Source organism: Drosophila nasuta, chromosome 2L (assembly GCF_023558535.2).
Source record: "Drosophila nasuta strain 15112-1781.00 chromosome 2L, ASM2355853v1, whole genome shotgun sequence".
Classification (NCBI taxonomy): Eukaryota; Metazoa; Arthropoda; class Insecta; order Diptera; family Drosophilidae; genus Drosophila; species Drosophila nasuta.
The window spans coordinates 24440491-24461799 of record NC_083455.1 but is presented as its reverse complement, the minus strand read 5'-3'; the positions used below and the strand labels follow the sequence as shown (position 1 = coordinate 24461799).

General features: G+C 36.8%; 1 protein-coding gene and 1 non-coding gene across 2 annotated transcripts in view; one reads left to right on the top strand and one right to left on the bottom strand.

The window, feature by feature from the left end:
• Positions 1–21309, top strand: part of LOC132798465 (semaphorin-1A) — a 215056-nt gene that overhangs the window by 130404 nt on the left and 63343 nt on the right. Inside the window, 1 exon segment of the mRNA XM_060810331.1 lies at positions 6103–6199. Coding sequence (XP_060666314.1) covers positions 6103–6199 — 97 coding nt within the window.
• Positions 12097–12168, bottom strand: Trnad-guc (transfer RNA aspartic acid (anticodon GUC)). The gene has a single exon. It is a non-coding gene; the product is annotated as a tRNA-Asp (tRNA).

Genomic DNA, 21309 nt, shown 5'->3' with positions numbered 1-21309 from the left:
CCTTGGGAGAAATGATGTCGCATCCTGTTTGGCTTGTGCAGCAAGTTGTTGTAGTTTATTTTCAAGTTGCCTTTTGCTTCCATTAGTGCGACTTTCATTATTTAGTATACATTTTTTTTTCGTCCATACTGCTTTCACTGTCTCTCCGGAGGAGTGCAGCATTTTGCTTGCATTTATAAAGTATTTGCATTTTTAATAAACACTGTCTGTTTTCTCCTGCTTCCATCCTCTCTCCCCTATCAGCCTCTTAAAGGTGTGGCAGGCAGACAGGTTGCAAACTCCCTCGAGTGTCCACCTTATTTATGTTGTGCTTGGTCACTCATTCCTTTTGTTGTTGGGTAAATATTTCCTCTTCCGCTTGCAAATGTTGCGGTTGCGAGTGCAAAAAAAGATGTCGAGAAATATTTGTGAAATTCATTAAGAAATATTTAATAATCAGCTTTCATATAAAGCGAGAGAGAGAGAGAGTCGGTAATTTGTGCTTAAGCAGGACAACAGCTATGGAAATTCCTCTGGTCCATCATAAGTCGCCGGATGCTTGCGTTGTCACGTTCCTTGAACTGCGAACAAAGTCAAACATGGACACGTTGTCACCGCAGTGTAAAATCCTTCCGAGGAAGAAGAGGAGGAGAGGAAGAGGAAGAGCGAACGCTGTCCGGCATTTGTAGATTTCGAATGCCAGAATTTACGTTATTTTCGTTGAATTTGCATAATTTGGAGAGGCAGACAGAGAAAAAGAGGCCCGACAGTCAGTTGATTAAAGTGATAGACTCTCTCTCGTCGGGTTATATTCTTTACAACGGTTCTTTTTTGTCCTCCTTTCTGTTCCCTTTTTTTCTTTCTTTTTTTTGCGTTTCGGAATCCGCTCCGCTGCTTTTGTGAATCGTCTGGCGGATTCAGTACGGTCTGCTGCGCCTTTGTTCAAATACATATAGCATACTATATATATATATACATAGTGCTTGCTTTATGAAACCGAGGTTGGGGGCATGCAACATGGGGCGAGTTGGGGAATAACTTCTACTCCCGATGCTGCCTCGGGATGGGAACGTGTCGAGTTGCAGTTTACTTTGCCGTCTCGCATACATTTTGAAAGTCAAGGTAAATATTAGATTTTGGGTTGTGGAAATTTTTGGCTGTTTGCTACTGCCCAGCAGAGTCCTTCTCTATGTGTGCTAGTGTGTGTGTATTAGTGTGTGTGCGTTGCCGTGTTGTAGATGTAGGTAAAACAAATATTAGCTTACAATTTGTGGGCTTACATAGTTTGCCGGGGTCGGTCAAAAGGCCCGCGGTGGCATTAAACATAAGTTAGCTGCAGCGTGGCCTACACACAAAGTTTGTAGAGCAAGCGAGAGGGAGATAACTAGGGCAAAAGAGATAGCTAGAAAGAGAGTGAGACAGAGAGTGGTCACAAAAAGTGTGTGTTTACTTAAATAGTTATCAAATGATTGAATTTTAATAGCAAACCAACTGAAACTTGTTCAGCAACAGTGCTCTAGAAAAATAAACTTTACATGGCATAAAATACCACACAGCATTTTATTTGCCTAACAAATTACTGAATATTTATTTCAAGTTTTCTATTTCATAGAAATATTTGTTGTAATAAAAATCATTGAGTATTTTATGAAAGTAAATTATAAATTAAAATTGGAAAACAATTTATTTTTAAAGTATTTATTTTTCACTTAATGTATAAAACAAGTAAGAAAGTAACAGTCGAGGTTGCTCAACAGTGTGGTATTAATTTTAAAAATATACCAAATTAATAAACCACAAGAATACTAAAAATATACCGAGTTCTATATTTGGTAGATTGATCTAGTGCATCCAAAAAATACCATATAGTAAAAATATACCAGATTGTATATCAAAGTCTGAATTCAGTATATTTATATAGTAAGTACTACATTCAAAATATACCATAGAATGCAAAATATACCAGATTGTCTATCAAAGTCTGAATTTAGTATATTTATATAGTAAGTACTACATTCAAAAAATGCCATCGAGTAAAAATATACCACAATTCTTATCAAAATCTGAATTTAGTATATTGATATAGTAAGTACTACATTCAAAGTAGAGTGCAAAATATACCAGATTGTTTGCCATGTATGTAAAGTATTTCTTTAATAACTTCTACAATTTTCATTTGATCGCTGGTTACTTCAGAAATATGACACAAGTTTATTCTATTACTAAATTTTGTAGTAAAGTAATAACTTCAGTATTTTTAGCTTTTAGCTTCTTATTTCTCTTCCATTCTTTAGCTTTCCTTTAGTCTGGGTCAATTCCTAGCACATTTTCACATTCCCACATTAATTTTTCTTGCTCCTTTTGCTCTCCCAAAAAATATCAATTCCATGTGTAAACACTCGAGTGCTACTCATATTTGTGGCTGCAATTCCACAAGCTGATTTCGCTAGTAATCCCAGCATTATCTAGATTTTCTCTTACTTCCCATCTCCCAATTTGTATTCCCACCTGTGTGTGTGTGTGTCGGTGTTTTTTGCATGTTTCATTACGATTGCAGCTGTCTCGTTTTTGTTGTTGTTGTCGCAACTTCCCGTTGCTCGCTTTTTGTTACAAAGCTTTGTTGCTTTTAATTAAAGCACCAAATTAAAAATGTCGCTTTATCTCCACTGCATGTGTGTGTGTGTGTTGAAAGTTTCGCTGTACTTTTGAGCAACTCTCTGACCCTCTCTTCCCCTTCTCCAACCTCTTCCATCCCGCTCTCTCCCTCTGCTTATCGGGCAGACAGTTGTGCACACGTCGTCCCACGTGTCACGTTAAACGTCATGCAAACAAAAGGCCTGTCCTATTTGAAAAGCTCGCTGAATAAAAGCTTTTTTTCCGCCCATTAATTTCAAGTTTGTTTTTCTGTTTTTCGTTTGTTGTTCTCTTTTTCGTTTCTTTTTTTTCGGCGCATCCATTGAAATGAAAAGTGTGAAAAGGGAACGAGCTCAGTCTCTCCTTCTCTCTCTCTCTTTCTCTATAACCAGGTTGCATCTAGCTGACCATGTAACCCTTTCCCCCTCTCTCCTTAATCCCCCAAAAAAGCGCATATATCGCTGTGAAAGGTTCAGGCATTAACACACACACACACAAACATTTGCAAAAAAGGAACGCTAAAAACTTTTTCGCTCTTTGTGGTTGACCGCTTGCAGTCAAAGTTAAAAGCTGGGTTAAAAAAGTTCGCTGCGACATCATTGATCAAATGAGGGGACTGACAAAGGGCGTGTTACTTTATCCGTAATGATTCCACAACACTGCGATGCGGGTTTTTCTCTCTCTCTCTCTCTCTCTCTTTCTTCTTTGTCTAAGGGTTATTGTCTGAGAAACAGGATGAAAGCAAAGAATAAAGGAATAAAAGCAGAAGCTAAAGACTTTTCGAGTTGATAAAATAAAGCAAGCAAATGGTTAAAGAAGAAATCTTTGTGTATATCCAAGAAATTCACTTGCACTAATGCTAAAACTTTTCGCGATGTTGTCAAGGAAATGTTGAAGAAAGAAAAGGGGAAGAAGAATATAAAAAGAAAGAAGCAGAAATATTATTTCAAAGTATTGTAAGCAAAGGAAAACCATAAATTTGTAGTATTTAACAAGTCAAGTAAATGAAATACTAAAAATATACCTATTTGGCAAAGAAACAAATAAATGTAGTATTTAACATATCAAGGGAATTTAATACAAAAATATATTTGAAGTATTTAACACAACAATCAAATTAAATACTCAAATTATAGTTCTTTAGCAAAGAAACAAATACATGTAGTATTTTACGCATCAATGAATTCAGATACCAAAAATATACTAAAACACAATTTGTTGCTTTAAACATATAAAGGAATTTAAATACCAACATTATTCTTATTTCAATTGTGATATATTGAAGTATATTATTTAAAGAACAGCTAGAGCAGTTTATTTAAAAAAATATCTCTGAAATTTAAGAAACAAATACTGTTAGAACAAAGGAAGCAAGTTAACCTCAAAAAGATATTAAATAATACTAAAAAATGTTTGTATCACAATATTTAAGAATGAATATTGAATATGAATACGAAATATATATTCATTGTAATACATTTATTTACTTAATTTAAAGAACAAAATACAAAAAAAAATCAATTATTATTTTCAATTTGGTATATTTATTTATTTTATTTCAAGAACAGAATACAAAAAATCCATTAATATTTCCACTTTAGTATATACATTTATTTTATTTAAAAACTTCATACCAAAAAATTCATGGAGAGTTAAAAATATATATTTCCAATGCGTTATATTTATTTTTTTTTATTTAAAGAACCTTCCCGGAAAACTCAATATTTGGTTTACCTGAAAGAAAACGTTTTCAAAAATGCAAAAATTAATTAAGATATCCTCCAAACAAAAGAGGGAAAAGGGTTCCCCAAGAAATTTCAATAATTAAGAGAAAAGGCTTCCTCAAGAAATTTTAATAATTAAAAGAATTTACTTGGACACAGGTTTCCTCAGAAATTTTCATAATTAAAAGTATTTACTTGGTCAACTGAAAGAAAGGCAGAACTAATTTAGATTAACTAAAAAAAGGGAAAACAGTTTCAGTTTAGGGAAAAAGGTTAAAGATATCAGAAGGAAAGATGTTGTGGCAAGAAAAGCACAAATAGAACCTGGAAGGGAAAGCGAAAAACTTGGTTAGACTAAAAGCATTCGTTGTCGTTGTCGTTGTCGCTGAATGCAAAATGCCATTATTTTAGTAATGAGTATCCCTTGGCCAAACAAACACCTTGGCATAAGTATAATTACCGACACAACTCCCAGGGAGATTTAAGCGAAGCAGCACTTGTTGTTAAGTCGCTTTCCCCTTGCTTCGGGTCTTCCCCCTCGCTATCACCCTTTGTGAGTTAGTTTATCAGAGAGTGGCTCAGCTTGTGACAGCTTGACAACTATCAGCGGTTGGTTGCGTTTTCCCAGACGCTAAAAAACTCAAATGCGACTCTCTCTTGGCTAAAGTAAACAAATGATAAAAACTTTGCAAGTTCTTCTTCTCGCTGCTGTTGTTGTTGTTTTTCCTCGCTGCTAAACGGGCAATCCTTTGTGCAGCTCGCCCGCATTTGCATATCAGGAACAGGACTCTGGGAGGCAAACTCTCAACTCTCGACTTCAACTCGTCAGGAAACTGCCAGGCAGCTGCATTGTTTTCCTGCTCTGCGCCATTTTCAGCTCTTTAGCATTTCGTTTTTCATTTTCTGTTCTGTTTTTTTGCAGCTGCCTTTTTTTTGTCGCCTTTAACGCCGCCTAATTGCCTAATTAGGCATTTACTTGTCGTCGCCCCTCCCTTTCAAAATGTTCCCCTTCCAACTCTCAGTACTTTTTATACCCGCTACCCATAGGGTAGAAGGGTATTATAACTTTGTGCCGACAGGAAATGTATGTAACAGGCAGAACGAGACATCTCCGACCCTATAAAGTATATATATTCTTGATCAGCGTCAACAGCCGAGAGGATCTAGCCATGTCCGTCTGTCCGTCTGTGTGTCTGTCCGTCTATCCCTATGAACACCTAGATCTCAGAGACTATAAGAGATAGAGCTATAATCTTTTTTCGACAGCATTTGTTATGTTTGCACGCAGATCAAGTTTGTTTCAAATTTTTGCCACGCCCACCTCCGCCCTCAGAAATAAATAAATTCGAATAACAAGCGTAATTTGTCAAGCTACAGCTGCGAATTTCGGTGTATACAATAATATCTATAGTATAATATCTATTTCTGAAAATTGCGATCAGATAAAAATTGTGGAAGTTATTAAAGAAATACTTTTGTATGGGCAAAAACGCCTACTTACTAGGGGTCTGAGTTGCTTTGGTCGACAATCTGGTATATTGTGCCGTCTATGGTATATTTTGAATGTGGTACTATATCGATATAACAAATATACCGTTTGGTATATTTTTAGTACATTTGTATTATTGGTGTATTTTGAAAAAATACCGCAATATGTTGCTTTTATTCAAAATGGGTAGCGGGTATCTCACAGTCGAGCACACTCGACTGTAAATTTCTTACTTGTTACAAGCTTTTAATAATTTGCACTTTCTTCTCTTTGCAGGTCCCGATGATATACTGAAATTTCTGGGCAACGAGAGTGTCGTGGATCACTTCAAGCTCGTCACCAAGGATGGCAACAGCCTGCTCATCGGTGCCAGGTGAGTTTACTTTTTGTCTTTTGCAACTGGAAACGTCTTGCAACCAGGGGTGTGTCTTCCTCTTCCCCTCTCTCCATCTTTGGGTGCTCCACTCAACCCAAATCGCAAGCGCTGCGTCTGAGCTGCGGACTCTCAAGAGGCCTTTTGGCCTGCAAAACTGCAAAACTGGCCGCCTACTTTTTCACTTTTAATTCCGCTTTGTTGTTGCTTCCTGCGACGCCTTTGTTCCATGTCGAGAGGGCGTCGGCAAAGGACCCAAAAGGAAAGTTCTCTGTTTTCCGCTGCCCCATTTTTTTTGTGTTGTTCATCAGAGAAGGCGCCGCGAATATGAGTCAAAGTTTGCTTTGGCGCTGCACTTTATGAGTTTTATGCTTTTATAGAAAGTGGTTTAGACTCTGATTAAAGTTTTTTTTTATAATTGCATTGCTCATACGCCATGGTGGCTGTCTCAAAACTTGAATTGTTTTCTATGCTACGGGCAGTTTGTTTGTAAATTGTTGAACAAATAAAACGGTTTAAGCTTTAGTGGTGGACCAATTAGTATTAAATTTGAAGAAAGGAATTGGAAGGTGGCAATGTGAAAATTATATTTTTGGGAGATCAATAAAAGGTATGGAAAATTCGTTCACTTTTCATAGAAAGAGAAATATTTATTGCTCAAAAATAAAACAAACTTGTGAATTAATGTAAAAGTTATAGTTGAGGAAACAAACTTGTTGATTAATCTAAAAGTTATAGTTGAAGAAGTTTAGGAAACAAACTTGTTGATTAATCTTAAAATAATAAGTGAAAAAGTTGAGGAGGTACTATGGGAATTTATATAGCTAAAAAATATTCCACTTTAGATATTCATCTATTTCATCTATTGATGAAGACGGTATCATAGTTTACATTATTATAATATAATAATAGTTTATAGACGAAACAATTTCTTTAAAATGTGTTTAAGAAACTAAGAAAGTTTATTGATCCTTCACCGCTCATACTATGGACTTTGCTTCTTGTCTCCACTGAACCTGTAAAACAAGGAACAAAGCCCCCAGATAGGATCGCTAGTACCTGAGATCTGCTACCCGTTGAAAATTATGTTATCATATCCTACTCAGTCATCCCACTCATAGAGGGTTCAGTAAAGCATTGTTGCCAGCCATCCCTCCAAGTAATCTTTAGTAAATATTCTAAGAAGAGCTCTTAACTCTTGAAAAATATTTGAAAAAATTGCATAAGTTTTTTTTTGAACTCGTTTTAAGAAGATCTCTTAAACTCTTGAAGAATATATTGAAGAAAGTTTTGATTTACTAAAAATTAATTTGTGAGAATCATTAGTAAATATTCTAAGAGTATCTCTTGAACTCATAAAGAACACTCTCCCTAGAATCAATTTTTTTTTATGCTGAATTACTTTCCTTCACACACGAAGTTGTTCAATGATTCTCTTTCAATTCATTTGAATATTAAGTAAGCAATTACGAGTAATATGAATACACAAATACAAAATGTGTCCCTCAAAAGGAGTTAAAAGAAGGATTTCAATAGGCGAGGAAGCTCTCGGCACTTCAAACTCTAAGCTCTAGAACTCTAAGCAACAAAGTCACTTTGATAACCACAAATGGATACGCTTACTTAGCAGGTGCCTTAGTTTGTTCTAATGAAATTAAGGGCTGCTTAACATATTTTCCTATGCGACAACCACATAAGCAAAAGGCGTTTTCAACTTTTTGAGCAACTGCGATTTGCTTGGCGAAACATTGTAGAGAAAAGAGAGGGAGCGAAAGAAGTCATTACGTAGACTTAATAGGTAACCAGGAAACCTTGAACACCATACCGAAAAAGTTTTGGCGTTCCCATATAAGGATTTTATGCGTAAGAATTTTCTGAATTTGGCATTAAGCTGCGCGTTGCAATCACACCGAAGGAGTGGGTGGGGTGAAAGCAGAAAGTCTTGACAGGCAGGCAACAGTTGAAAGTTCAAAGTTGAAGCCTTTAACAAGTTAACCGCCCTCTCTCTTTCTACCTTCTACCTGGGACTTTCGTAATGTCAACTTTTTTGGGCGTATATATGTAGGTAATGTGTTTGTGTGTTTGTGTAAGCCTCGTCGTCAGCATTTGTTTAACATGTTTTAAATGAAACTCCGAAAATGCAGCGGAGACGAAGGCAAAATCCACATAAAGCAAACTTCAATTTACTTTTCGCACACATTGTATTTAATTTAAGTATATGAAAAGTTCGCAAGGCCAGACAGCAACTCAACATGGAGTAAGGGGGGGAGTAAGGGGAAGGGTAAGGAGGTAGTCAGAGCCAGAAGCTAACGTGTGCGTGTGGTAACTTTGATTTTGCAGTGCTGGCAAAAGAAAAACAAGAAAAACGTTGAGCGAAAACTTTGCAGCAGGTGCCCCCAAGATATGAAAGGTTGACAGAGCGAGAGAGAGAGAGGTAGAGAGAAGGAGGGAGAAGGAGGGAGTGAGTGAAAGGGGGGATGAAAGCGAGAAGAAAATGGGGCTGCTAAAGTTTGAAGCCGGGCTGAGCCTCAAGTGGTAAACTTAAAGGGTTGCCACAAGAAGCAGCAGCAACAACACAAAAGTAATGAACAGGGGTGAGGGGGAGGTTAAAAGGAGGTAGTGAGGGAAAGGGATAGCTGACAAAGTGTAGGAGCGTATTGTAAATTCTGTCGTTGGGCACGAAAAACCGCAAAAGATGCTTGCTGCGAATGTTGTTGCTTGCCAGGTTTATTATATGCAGACATAGACAATGGAAAACCCGGCTGACTAGGGGAGTAGACTTTTCAGTCTCCACACTCTCCACACACACACATGCAAATGTGCGCCAGCTGACACACATATTAAAATGTTGCATACTTTCCGGCTCGCTTGCCCAGCACCAGACATAATAAACTTGTGTGTGTCTCGCTTTTCTACTCTTCCTCTTCTCTACCTCTTCTCTCTTTCGTCTTGTTCTTGTGTCTGTGCATGGAAAAAGAACCCTAGGAATTTGTGCCAAAGGAATGCGTGCAGCTTGTAAGACAAGACGTCGCCACACACTTCTCTCTCTCTCTCTCCTCTCTTCTCCCCTCCATCACAGATGCAGCAGACAGTGCAAAACTTTCAAAAATTGCAAATAGTTTTTGGTAATTTAATATTAACACGAGTTGGCAGTCCACTTCGACTATGTTCAACTCTGTCTCTCTCGCTCTCTCTCTCGCTCTCTTCTCTTGCTCTCTTTGCTTTGTGTTTGTTGCGGCTTTCGCTCAAGCCACACACACTTACACACACACACGCACGTACACACACGCACACTCGTTGCATTTTTGGAAATGTGGCACAAAATGAAATTTCAAAGGCGCTGAGGGAAAATGTTTGGTTTGGTTTTCGCAATTAGTGCGGTTTTGTGCCATCGTTGCATTTAATATTTCCCATTGCCCCCCTTTACCCTTTTCTCCCTCTTAACTCGACTAAAAAGTATCACACCAAACACAACTAAGCCACAGCTTGTGGCGAGCTGCTCTTAATACAAATAATAATTCCATTTTCGCAAATTAAGAGCACAAAATACTGCAAACACAATTAATAATTTGAGTGGGAAAAAATATATATTTTAAAATTCAACTTGATTTCTGGCTAATGGAATTAAATTTGGCACAGCTTTTGCTTGATTTTTCAATTTATTTTGTTTGCTCAAAAAGTTACTTGAGTATAGCAAAGTTTGCTTTGAATGATATTATAGATTATAGATTAGAACAGATTATTAAAAACCCATTAAAAAAAATGTTATACAAAAGAGATGGCGATTATTCGATTCTATAAATTAAAATTTTGTTGAAATTATGTTAAACTATTAAAAATGGATTTAAATGAAATTGATAGATTATGAAAAATATATATAAAGACAGTTCTTAGATTTTACAAAGGGAAAAGTTTTAATCCAATCAATATCCAAGAACGACAGAACAATTATTTCAAAGCTAGTTGAATGTAAAGTAAAGATAATAATAATAAAAAATATAATAAATATTTTTAAGAATATTTTCTTTATTATAATCTTCAATTTACATTCAATTTACTTTGACTTAATCATTCAGTTTGCCACTTCCCTCATCTATTATTTTCCTTCTACTCGATTATTTTTTGCTGTTTAATGAATTAGGCAGAAAAGGAAAAGCGCGAGAAAAACGCATTTGGCAATTAAAAATGCAGCCACTGTCTAACGGGATTTGCTTTTGCAGTGTTTGCTACGCTTTTTGTTCACACATAATTCATTTATGTCATTTCTCTTCTTTTTTTTTTGTGTGTCTCTCGAATGTTTAATGTTTACTCCTTGAACGCTTGTCGAGCAACAGCAACAACGAGAATGCAATTTACGACAGCCAACTAAAACATTTATGATTTTCTTTTTGCCATTTCCCTCCCATTTACTTGTTGTTGTAAATTTAATTACATGCATAATTTCCGGCTTGCTTATTTCGTTGGATAAACGTAATGAACGAAGTGTGTAGCGAGGCAGTGTAATGTGTGAGTGATGCCATAATGAGAGAGAGAGAGCGGGAGAGAGCAAGAGTATGGGAGAGGGGGAGCGGGGGGTGAGGAGCATAATGAGCCAGCAAAATGCAAACACAACAGAAACGCAAGCAAACCAGAAAAAATTAAGTGAGCGCCAAACACACGCATACAAATTAGTGTTGTACTAGTATTGGTGAGCAAAGCAGCAGCAGCAGCAGAGAGTGAGGAAGAGCAAAAGAGGAAGAGAGTGTGTGGGGGGAGAGCTTGTCGGCTTTTTGCTAGCTGAGTTTTTGCACGCATGAACGCATTTGTATGCTGGCTTTGTCGTTTGCCAGAGTTGCCACTTACGTGATTAATGGATTTTTAACAAGTTACACATTCCGAAAGGAGACCCAACTATACGCAAACACACACACACAGGCACGCATACGTGCACGCACACACACACACGCACACAGGTCCACTTAGGCGAACTCTGAGAGAAAGAGCGTCAAAGTAACCAAAGAGGCAGGCAGGCAACACAAGAGCGGGGGGCAAAGCCAAAAAGCGAGGGTTGCACACTCACCTACTCACATACGTATGCGTATGGGTGGGAGCAGGACAGCACACCCTACTAAACTAGCATGACAGGGCGGAAATGCGAATGTGACACGCGTTTTGCATGTGAAACGTCATGAACAATGTTGGCAACCGAGGGAACAGAGAGGAAAGAGAGTGTAGAGGCAAAAGCAACAGCAACAGCAGCAAAAAAAAAAAACAGAGCAACAGCAACAGTAGAAATGAAATGATGGGAAAACGGAAAGTAAAAGAAAAGCAAAATAAGCAAACGAACGAACGAATAAGTTGCCCTACCTTTAACATATTCACATTCACACACACACACACACTCGAGTCTGTCAGGTAACCCAGGCAGCAGCAGCATTCACTCTTTCTCTGCTCTCGCTATGCAAAGTCAAAGTGAATTTGTTAAGTTGCCAAAAACAGCAGCTAACGCGATAGGGAGCAATGTTCTCAAAAGCAGAATGGCTGAGAAAACAGGCCACAAATTTGTGCAGGTAATCAGGTTTTTGCCATCTCCCACACATTTCTATTTGTACATTGAGTCCAATTTAATCATGCCCAAATTGATTGAATACGCAGCACAAGTGGAAAGAGTTAAGTAAGGAATCTTTAGATGTTCAAAATGCAAATTTAAAAGGAGAAACTTTTGCAAAATTTACAAATTTTAGTAAAATAGCTATGACAAAGTAACTAAAAAAGCAATACTAACATAAATGTGAAGTAATATATTTTGCCAACTACAAATTGAGTTTATTTTGAATAAAACTATTTCAAAAATTTAAAAAAAGTATTTAGCAATCAATACAAATTTTAAAAAAGTAAAAAAAAGGTTTGAAACATCTCTCCCCGACGGGGAATTGAACCCCGGTCTCCCGCGTGACAGGCGGGGATACTAACCACTATACTATCGAGGATGTTGATCAACGCCTCGTCTAAAAGCAAACTTCTAAATGTAGCTAGCATTCTACTTCATTCTAAACTGAAATTAGAATGAATTTGTTTATTTATAACTTTTTTCGGTTTATGCTGCTAATCTAAAACGTAAATTCATTTTACTTAGTATTTCTAATAATAAAATTTCGACGTAATACGGAATTCTTCGAATGTGCAACACTTAACTTTTTATTTTTGTTAAATTTGTTTATGCATTATTAATTTTTTATCACTACAGAACAAGCATTGTAGTATCTTATTAATTTTTTATCACATTAGAACAAACATTGAATTAATTTATACCATTTCCACTGAATTTGTAGCTTTTGATGCTACACTAGCGCCATCTAGCGTTCATATTCAGTTAGCATTGTATGTGGATAGATTCTTCTTAGAATATTTTTGGTTGCTGACAATAAGCTGTTAATTTACAATTTTGCATAGCACTATCATAAAATTCGTCACAATACGCAATTCTTAGTTTTTCAATACTAATTTTTCCTTACTATAAAACAAACATTGCATTATTTGCCACTATTTCCACAATTTCCAGTTTCATAGTTATTGATGCCGAGCTAACGCCACCTAGCGTTCATGGTCAGCTAGCGTTGTATGTAAAATATATTCTAATTGGAATGCTATGCGATTCAGAATTGGTATCAAAATTGCTTTCAATTGCTTAGCAATATTTTCTCTTACAAACCACACAGAGAGTAATTGAGTCGTCGCAAACTGTTGAAATATCAAATATAAATTGAGTGACAAACATAACGAGCTCATTTTGATATTATAGCTGGAACTGCACTTTTTAATTATGGGCAAAACTTCTGCTGCGCAATGTCAAACTCGAGTTGGAATGGCAAAAGTTTTTCGGGCAAGGAAATGCAATCTAATTGTCGACGTCAACGACAACGTCTCAGTGCTAAGTATCATCGTTGTCCTTGTCGTTGTCATCAGCATTTTGCAGTAGTCGCTTTAATCCTTCATTTCCCGTCTCACTCACTTATGCAAATCAGTTGAAGAAGGCTTTTTCCTGTCCAAAAATAGAAAAAGGAAAAAGATTTTCTCATTTTCCTGCCACTTGACTTCGACCTGGAAGCCACTCGACTAACTTGACTAGCTGGCAAGTAATCGCTATCGAGTCGTAATCGTAATCGTAATCGTAATTCAGCGTTAAATTTGTTATTCACGGATTTCGTCGTTTGTCTTTATCTGATCTATTTTCGAGGGCTTTGCCACATGGAAATTGGGTTAACACATTAAGTCGACATATTCTATGTGCGAGTGTGTGTGTGTGTGTTGTGTGTGTCTGCCGCAATGTGCCGCCAGCTGTTGTCGTTCCCCCTTTCCCCTTCTTCCCTCCACTTTCAGTTGGCAATCGAATGAATGGCGACAAAGGCGGAAATAAAATGGCTAAACGAAAAAAAAACCCATTTCAACGTTAGTCACTCTCTCTCTCTCTCTCCCTCTTCTCCGTGTCTCTTTCTCTATGGCATATGTCGGCCTATCTTTTTGGCTTTTAACGTCTTTTTCAGCATGCAACGAGCCTGCTGCACAGTGGAACCAAATTGCACAATATTGATTCATTTACAGTCTCTAGATAACTCACCTACACTGAAAGAAAAAACGTGCAAAAATTAAGAATAAAATTTTTAATGAAAATTGTTTGATATTAAAATTGAATTAAAATATTTTAGCTTTGAATCAAGATCTAAATTCTACAAAATTTGTAGATTGCCCAACATTGAAACTTTCAAGATTATAATATTGTTGCAAGAGTGTAAAAATTTCAAAATTGAACCAAGAAAGTAAAATCTTAAATCAATTAAATTGTTTAAAATAAAATATTCAAGAAAGTAGATTCTAATTTCAAACGAAGGGAATTTCAAACTTGAAGAGACCAACAAAAAAATTCTTTTTTTTTTCAAGATTAAACATTTTTATAATCTAGATTTGCAATCATTATTTTAATTTAGAATCAAAACATTCCTAAATCAACGTTTTAATCTTCAAATATGACCACTTTAATCTTTAAATTGAAATTTAGCATAAAATCTTTAAAAAAAATTTTAGAATTTTAAAATTTAAGATTTTTGCAACCTAAAAATCTTATTTCAAGATTAATTTTTGTTTTTAAAATCGAAAAAATCATAAAATAGGATTTGAAATTTACTTTTCAATTTAGAATAAAACATTCTCGAATAAGTTTTTAATCTTAAAATGCAAATTTGGCATATAAATGTTAATTGAAGATTGCTGTTTTTTGTAAGATCAAAAAAGTTTGAAATCAGGATTTGCAATGCACTTTTCATTCTACATTTTTTCTCTGTGTATAAAACATGATGTACTCAAAATTCAACACGACAAAATTAAACTTCAAATTGGAAATATCACTTTGTATGCAATATATTTTTAATTTCCTCTTGCGATCCACTGTGCAGTGTTTTGGGCAATTCAATTTGCTGCATGCAATTTTCCTTTGGCGTGGCGCAAATTCGTTTACACACACACACACAGATACAGAGACAGAGGGAAAGTGGCACACACGTCGTATGCTCGATTTTGTTGCGTCCATCTTTTATTTCATTTTCATTTCATTCGTTCTTTCGTTCGCTTGCCTTTGTGCAACTGTGCAACAATCATTTTTGCGCCACAAATTCATTTCCGTTCGCCTCTGTATGTGTGTGTGTGTGTTAGTGTGTGTGCACAACAATCGCCAGCTAATTTGCAGCGATTTATACGCGCTTTTATGTGACTCTTTCTCTCTCTCTCTCTCTCTCTCTCTCTTTCTCTCTCTCTCTCTCTCTCTCTCTGTGTGTGTTGCATACCTCATGGAACTCGCGGCTAGCCAAAATGAATTTTTAGTGGAATTTTATCAAGGCGCCTCCACTCGCTGAGTTTTCTCCTCGGGCCTTGGCTGATTTTAATCTGCAACGCAATGCACACTCTGCTTCTCTCTCTCTCTCTCTCTCTCTCTCTCTCTTTCTCTTTCTTTCTCGCTTTTTTGCTCGCTCTCGTCTTGATTGCAGATTGTAGATTGAATTGTGAAACAAATGTCCTTCCACACGCTACCGCTTCTCTTCCTCTTTCCCCTCTTCTCCTCTTCCACCTTCTTCTCCATCTAGACTAACAATAGCAGGCGTTGCAAGAAGAGGCTTCCATTGTTGCCACACTATGCGCTATTGCCTACTGGGCATTGTTTAGCTTTATTCATTCTCTGATACCTTGCCACTCGACAGCTGAAAGCGAATGACAGAAAGAGAGAGAGAGAGAGAGAGAGAGGACGATGGCAATTTTTAGACGAAAGTGTCAGCACAATGGAGCATCAATGATGTCAGTGGGGCCTCTTAAAGCATCCTAGATAATGCCAGTTCATGTTTATAGTAATATATAATATATATATTGTATATAAAAGCAGCACAATGTGTGGAATACAATTTTCTATGGCTGCCTTGGCAACTCTGTGTCATGCAATTACTTTGCCATCTCTAGCTAACAATTACTGTCATCTCTAGCAGCTCATATAGCTGTCTTCTTTTCACAACAGCAAATTTGTGTAGATGGCTTTGATCCTTGAAAAATATTGCAAATTGCAGCTGAGAAATTAGTGTTGAATCGATATTACTTTGTCAAAGGATTTCTAAGTTACGATTTTATGAAATTTAGCTGATATTTTCAAACACTAATAACAAAGACGTAATCTTCTTTCTTTTTCTTGAACTTCAATAAAATCTTTTGTTAATTATAATAGGCTGAAAGATTACTACTTTTACTGAAAGGATAGTTTTACTTTAGATAAATTATAACTAATTATAGTTCAGTTTTCTTAACTGCAGTTATCTTTTTCTTTAGAAAAAATTATAACCTATTAAAGTTACATTTTTCTTATTCTAATATGATATATCTTTAGTGAAGAAGCGAACAAATAACATTTATTATAATGCTGATTTGTGATTCACTTGTTATTATTGATTTAGGTATATAATTTCTATCCATAATCAATCATTTCCTAACAAAGGTTCTCATTTTCTTTAGCTTTCTTTCTGTGCTATAATAGTTGTCTTGCTCTCTCCTGTGCACTACATCATAAATTAATCTCTCTCAAGATAGTCATACTTTTTATATCAAGACTTAAAGAAATGGAATTTATTATAATGTTGATTTGTGATTTTGTAGATAACTTCATATTGGATTTAGATAAAAAATTACTATCCAAGGTTCTCATTTTCTTTAGCTATCGTTGTCTTCTTTTTTCACTGATACAATAGCTGTCCCTCTCTCTCCTATGCACTTCCTCTTACACTACTCTCTCAAGATCGTAAAATGTCAGAGAGAATTTTGAATCACTTGAATGAGGATGCAGTTTTCTTCAACTTGTCAATCGATTTGTGAAAAACAACAACTCGTTATGTTGTTGGCGAAAAAGTCGATTGAACATGTTAAACTAATTAGTGTGGTTTGCAGTCACATCCGAGAGATGATGAATTATTCGCATGCTGGGCTCAAAATTTCCTTTGTCGTTTTATGCAAATGCCAGCAAAACTTTTTGGTAATAATAATAATAATAATAATAGCAGCTTGAGGCATTACTTAGCATAGCACAAAAGGGGAGAAAAGAGCATCATCAGAGACTGAATTGAGCTTCATTGTTGTAAGTAATTAATATTGCATTCATTAGGCAAATTGAATTTGCGACGACGACGACGAGCAAAAGGGACAAGTTCTTTGTCTCTCTTTTAACTGGTGCCGAATTTTGATGCTTAAAATATGCAAACGTTTTGCAAATGATACGAGAAATCAGAAATCTAGCAGAGGTGAAGCTGGAAAGCAGTCTTTGATGCGACTAAAAGCTCTCTTTTTGGGGCGGGAAATGCGAGCAAAGCCTGACAAATTGGAAATGAGTGACCTGTAGCTAATATTTTATGTAGCCAAAAGAGAGGACAGAGTTTAGAGAAGAGTTTGGGGTAATTGAGTCACTGAGTGCGCTGTACTTGGACTTTTAATCATGCTTATGAATCGGAATAGGAATAGGAAAGGGAATGGGAATGGGAATCGGAATAGGAATAGGAAAGGGAATAGGAATGGGAATAGGAGAGTAACAGGCAACTGAATGCTGGACTGGACTCGAGGCAAAAGCAATTCGCTTTGTCATGTTGCCGGCGGTCAGTCGAGGAGAGAGAGAGAGAGAGAGAGATGGTGACACATATGGCCAGAGGTGAGCTTGGAGCATGCTGGCGATGCCCGATGCCCGATGCCGAATGCCAAATGTTCACATCTCAACCTCCAGCTCAGAGCTGCATTCTCTGTCCAGACTGGAGCTGAAGCTGAAGCTGGAAACTCCTCGCATTCACATTTTGCTTTTTGGCATTTGACAGTTTGGACATTTTCTGCTTGCATTGAGTGCTGACGAGGGAATCACAAATGGAATGGGAAAGCAAAGGCAAAATACGTGAGAGGAGAGAGCAAAGGTAGAGCAGAGGGAGAGCAGAGGGAGAGCAGAGGGAGAGCAGAGAGAGAGCAAAGGTAGAGCAGAGGGGGGAGAGCAGAGGGAGGCTCAAAAGAAAAACGTCGGTCAATAACATGAAATTCAAACCGTCAATTCGATGCATGCCAAAACAGAAGCATTCCAACTCGGTGGGAGAGACGGGATCAGAGGGAAGGTGACCAATGGTACTGACAGCTAGGCGAATGAATGCATCAGTTGGGTGCAAGTGGCAACGCTGCTCTAGAATGAGAGGGATGTGACTGACTGGGAGATACCCTGGAGTTAGTTGGTATATGAAATGCATAAACTTGCAGTTAAGGAATAATTTATATTTTTTTAGAAAGCAAATGAAACGTAATTTAGAATGACAAGGAGTAAATTTAGTGGCAACGCTGTGTTAGAAATGGACAGAGATTAAGTGGCAACACTGCCCAAGAATGCGACAGACCAACAGACATGACAAGCAGATACCCTGCAATTTGTTGCTAGAAATGAAATGCATAAGCTTTTAGATGAGGAATAATATGTATTAATATGCAAAAGTTGTAGAAGTGTACTTTAGGATGACAATGGACTAAATTAAGTGGCAACGCTTTACCTAAAATTGGTTGGCCAATATATTTAGAGTAAATGTAATAATTACTGCTGATGAATTAGATATTTAGACGTTAAAATTGAATAGAAAATAAAAAAAATTATACGGTTGGAACAATAAAAAGGTGGCAACCCTAATAACAAGATTGCTCTTTCTAACAAATACTTAAAAGTCATTGTACAGAAACTATATCATTTAAAAAACATTCTTAGAGATTTTACTAGATAAGGAACAAGACTGAAAAGAAAGGAAATGAAGTGAAATTGCTTTCGGATATTAGAAAAGCTAAAAAACACTCTTGACTATTCGCTGCTAATAAGAACGGGAAATGTATATGTTATAAAGATGGAATAATAAAAAAGTGGCAAGGCTAATAGTACAATTAATTTTTTAACTAATATCCAAAAGTCAATTTACAAAAAGTATATTTATTGATCACATTCCTAGAGATTTTACTAGATAGGAATCAACATTAAAAAGAAAAGAAATTTAGGAAAATAGCTTTGGGATATTAAAAAAGGTGGGAACACTGTTGACTAATCGCTGCTAATAAAAACGGGAAATGGATATGTCAGCTAGGCAAGCCAGAAATGTTTGTGCATTGACTGCAACGGCACGAAGGAGAAGCAGACAGAAGAAGGAAGAGTGAAGAGTGAAGGAAACAAAAGGAGTCAGTGCCAAGTCACATTTTACTTTGTCCAGTTGCCGAGCAACACATGAGGCAAAGCACATGAGGCGTTGCCATATGGAGGCAAAAATTATGCTTGATTTGCTTAGCTTTTGGCAATGCAGAAAAGCCATTTACCGTTATGTCAGCCTGAGGCAAGCGCCTCGAGATCGAGTTGGAGTTGGAGTTGGTCGTCAAACGTGTGGAAAGAGCAAGCAGTGCAGGAAAAGGGAAGCAGTGGGGAAGGGAACAATTCAGCAGGGAACAAATCGAACAAAGGTTGTCAAATCGCATGTGCCCGACCAAAGTCAACTTCTTTTCAAGTCGAAAGAGGGAAGAAGAAGGAGAAAGCGAGGTGTTTGGGATGTTGAAGCTGAAATGCTTTCAGCCTGTGTGTGCAACTGCTGCCAAAGTAGCGCAAAGTTTGATGACGTGTGACATTGAAAGTTGACTGGCAATGGCAGAGTTGAGTTTCAGACCGGGATTGGGATTGGCATTGACTGCCAGCTTTCAGCTTTCAGCTTGCTTCTCACAGTTCGCCATGAATCACATTCGCAAAGTGCCGCAATTTGCCATCTCAATTGCAAGCGAATCGATTGCAACACGTGCATCAAACGAACGAAAAAAAAATAGGTGAGAAATTCATGGCAGGCAAACACAACTTGCAACTTGGCTTTTGTGGCAAGTGGCAAGCAACTCTGTGAGCGAGATTTGTCACTGAGTTTGGCAACTGCATTCGGAGTTATTTTGTTTGCAAAAAAAAACTTTTACTAATCGAATTGCGAGCAAGATTTCAACTTTCAAATTTTGGTCAACAAAACTTTAGTTTGCGAAGCGTAGCTAATCTGTGTGGCTTTTATAATTAGCCAAAAGAAAAGTAAGCTCAAAATGCGGGAAATATTTTAAAGAACAATGTGAATTGTTAATGAAATAAAAGCAGAAGCAGAAATTTCAAACATATTGTGGGAGGCACAGGATTGAATAAAAGTGTTTGAAATGTCTTTTCGTAACTCGAACGTCCGTTTTATTTTGCTTATCGATCAAGACTAGAGAAGGAGAATAATATAGACGATACTATCGACCCACAATCGATAGAAGCAGACACTTTCGATAGTGGCCCAAGCACAATCGATGGTGCTATTGAGGATTCTATTCCAAATATGCGAGTACTGAAGGTATTTCAAAAGTTCAAACTACAAAAAACTTGTAATATAAGCAGTACTACGTCAAAATTTATATGTCGAGCGATATTATCAGTGTTAATTGATGACACTATCGATGGCTCAAAATTGACTATCGTCGAATATCGACAGCCATTATCGATAGTTTCCCACCTATAATCAACATTGAACGCTTCGCTCAAATTTTGTTTTAGGAAGTACAGAGATGAGAGAGTAACAAAGAGAGCAAAACTAACATCATGAAATAGAGAGAGAGAGAGAGAGAGAGTTGTTAGAATAACCGAGAGAGCGTAAAGCGAATATGCATGTGCGTGTTAAACTTACATCAATATTACTGAGATTTTCTTTGCTGACTTTGACACGGCATTTACTCAATGAAGTTTACACTCGAATTACAGTAAAATATGTCAAAGAAAATCGTAATTGAAATGCCATTTTTTCAGTAACTCAAATATGCAATTATTTGTTAAGTTTAGGTTACAAACAAATTGCTGAGCATGCTGTTAAAAAATGTATTTTATATAGTACATAATGCAGTGCTTATTTTTTTTATTGGCCTGTGGCTAATAAATAATCTATAAGTGGCATAACAAATAAATTATCAACATTATTCAAATGGCGCTAATGATGCTTAAATTTCTCTCTCAAGAAAGAAAAACACACACACACACACACATATAATGTGCCATTTTTTTTTGCGCTCCTCAAAATGTGACAATGGCAGAAGCAAAAGCGAAAGCAACAGCAGAGCAAAAAAAATGAAAAAATATGAAAATTAATCAGATTTGGAGGGCGAAGAAAAAATGCATAATTTATATTCATCGTATTTGGATGCCATGCACAGACACAGACGCAGAGTGTAATAAATATGGCAGTGCATAATAAATTTCGCATTTTATTGGCCACACGCGAAGCAAAAGCAGGAGCAGAGGCAGATAACTCTGTGTTGGGATAATGATGAGCAAAACGCGTTGGATACATTTCCAAGGTCATTCTATATTCGAGGGTGCTTCTTCTTATTCTTCTCCTTCTTCTTCTTTCGATTTCGCTTCATTCGCCTTGAGGGAGGCTGTGACTAGATTTGCGACGTCAACGCGTCGTAAGAGCAATTTGCATGTTTCGCTATGACTGTTGCTTCTCTCTTCTATCTCCTCTCTTCACTTTTCACTCTCTTTGTTGTTCGATGCTGTGTTT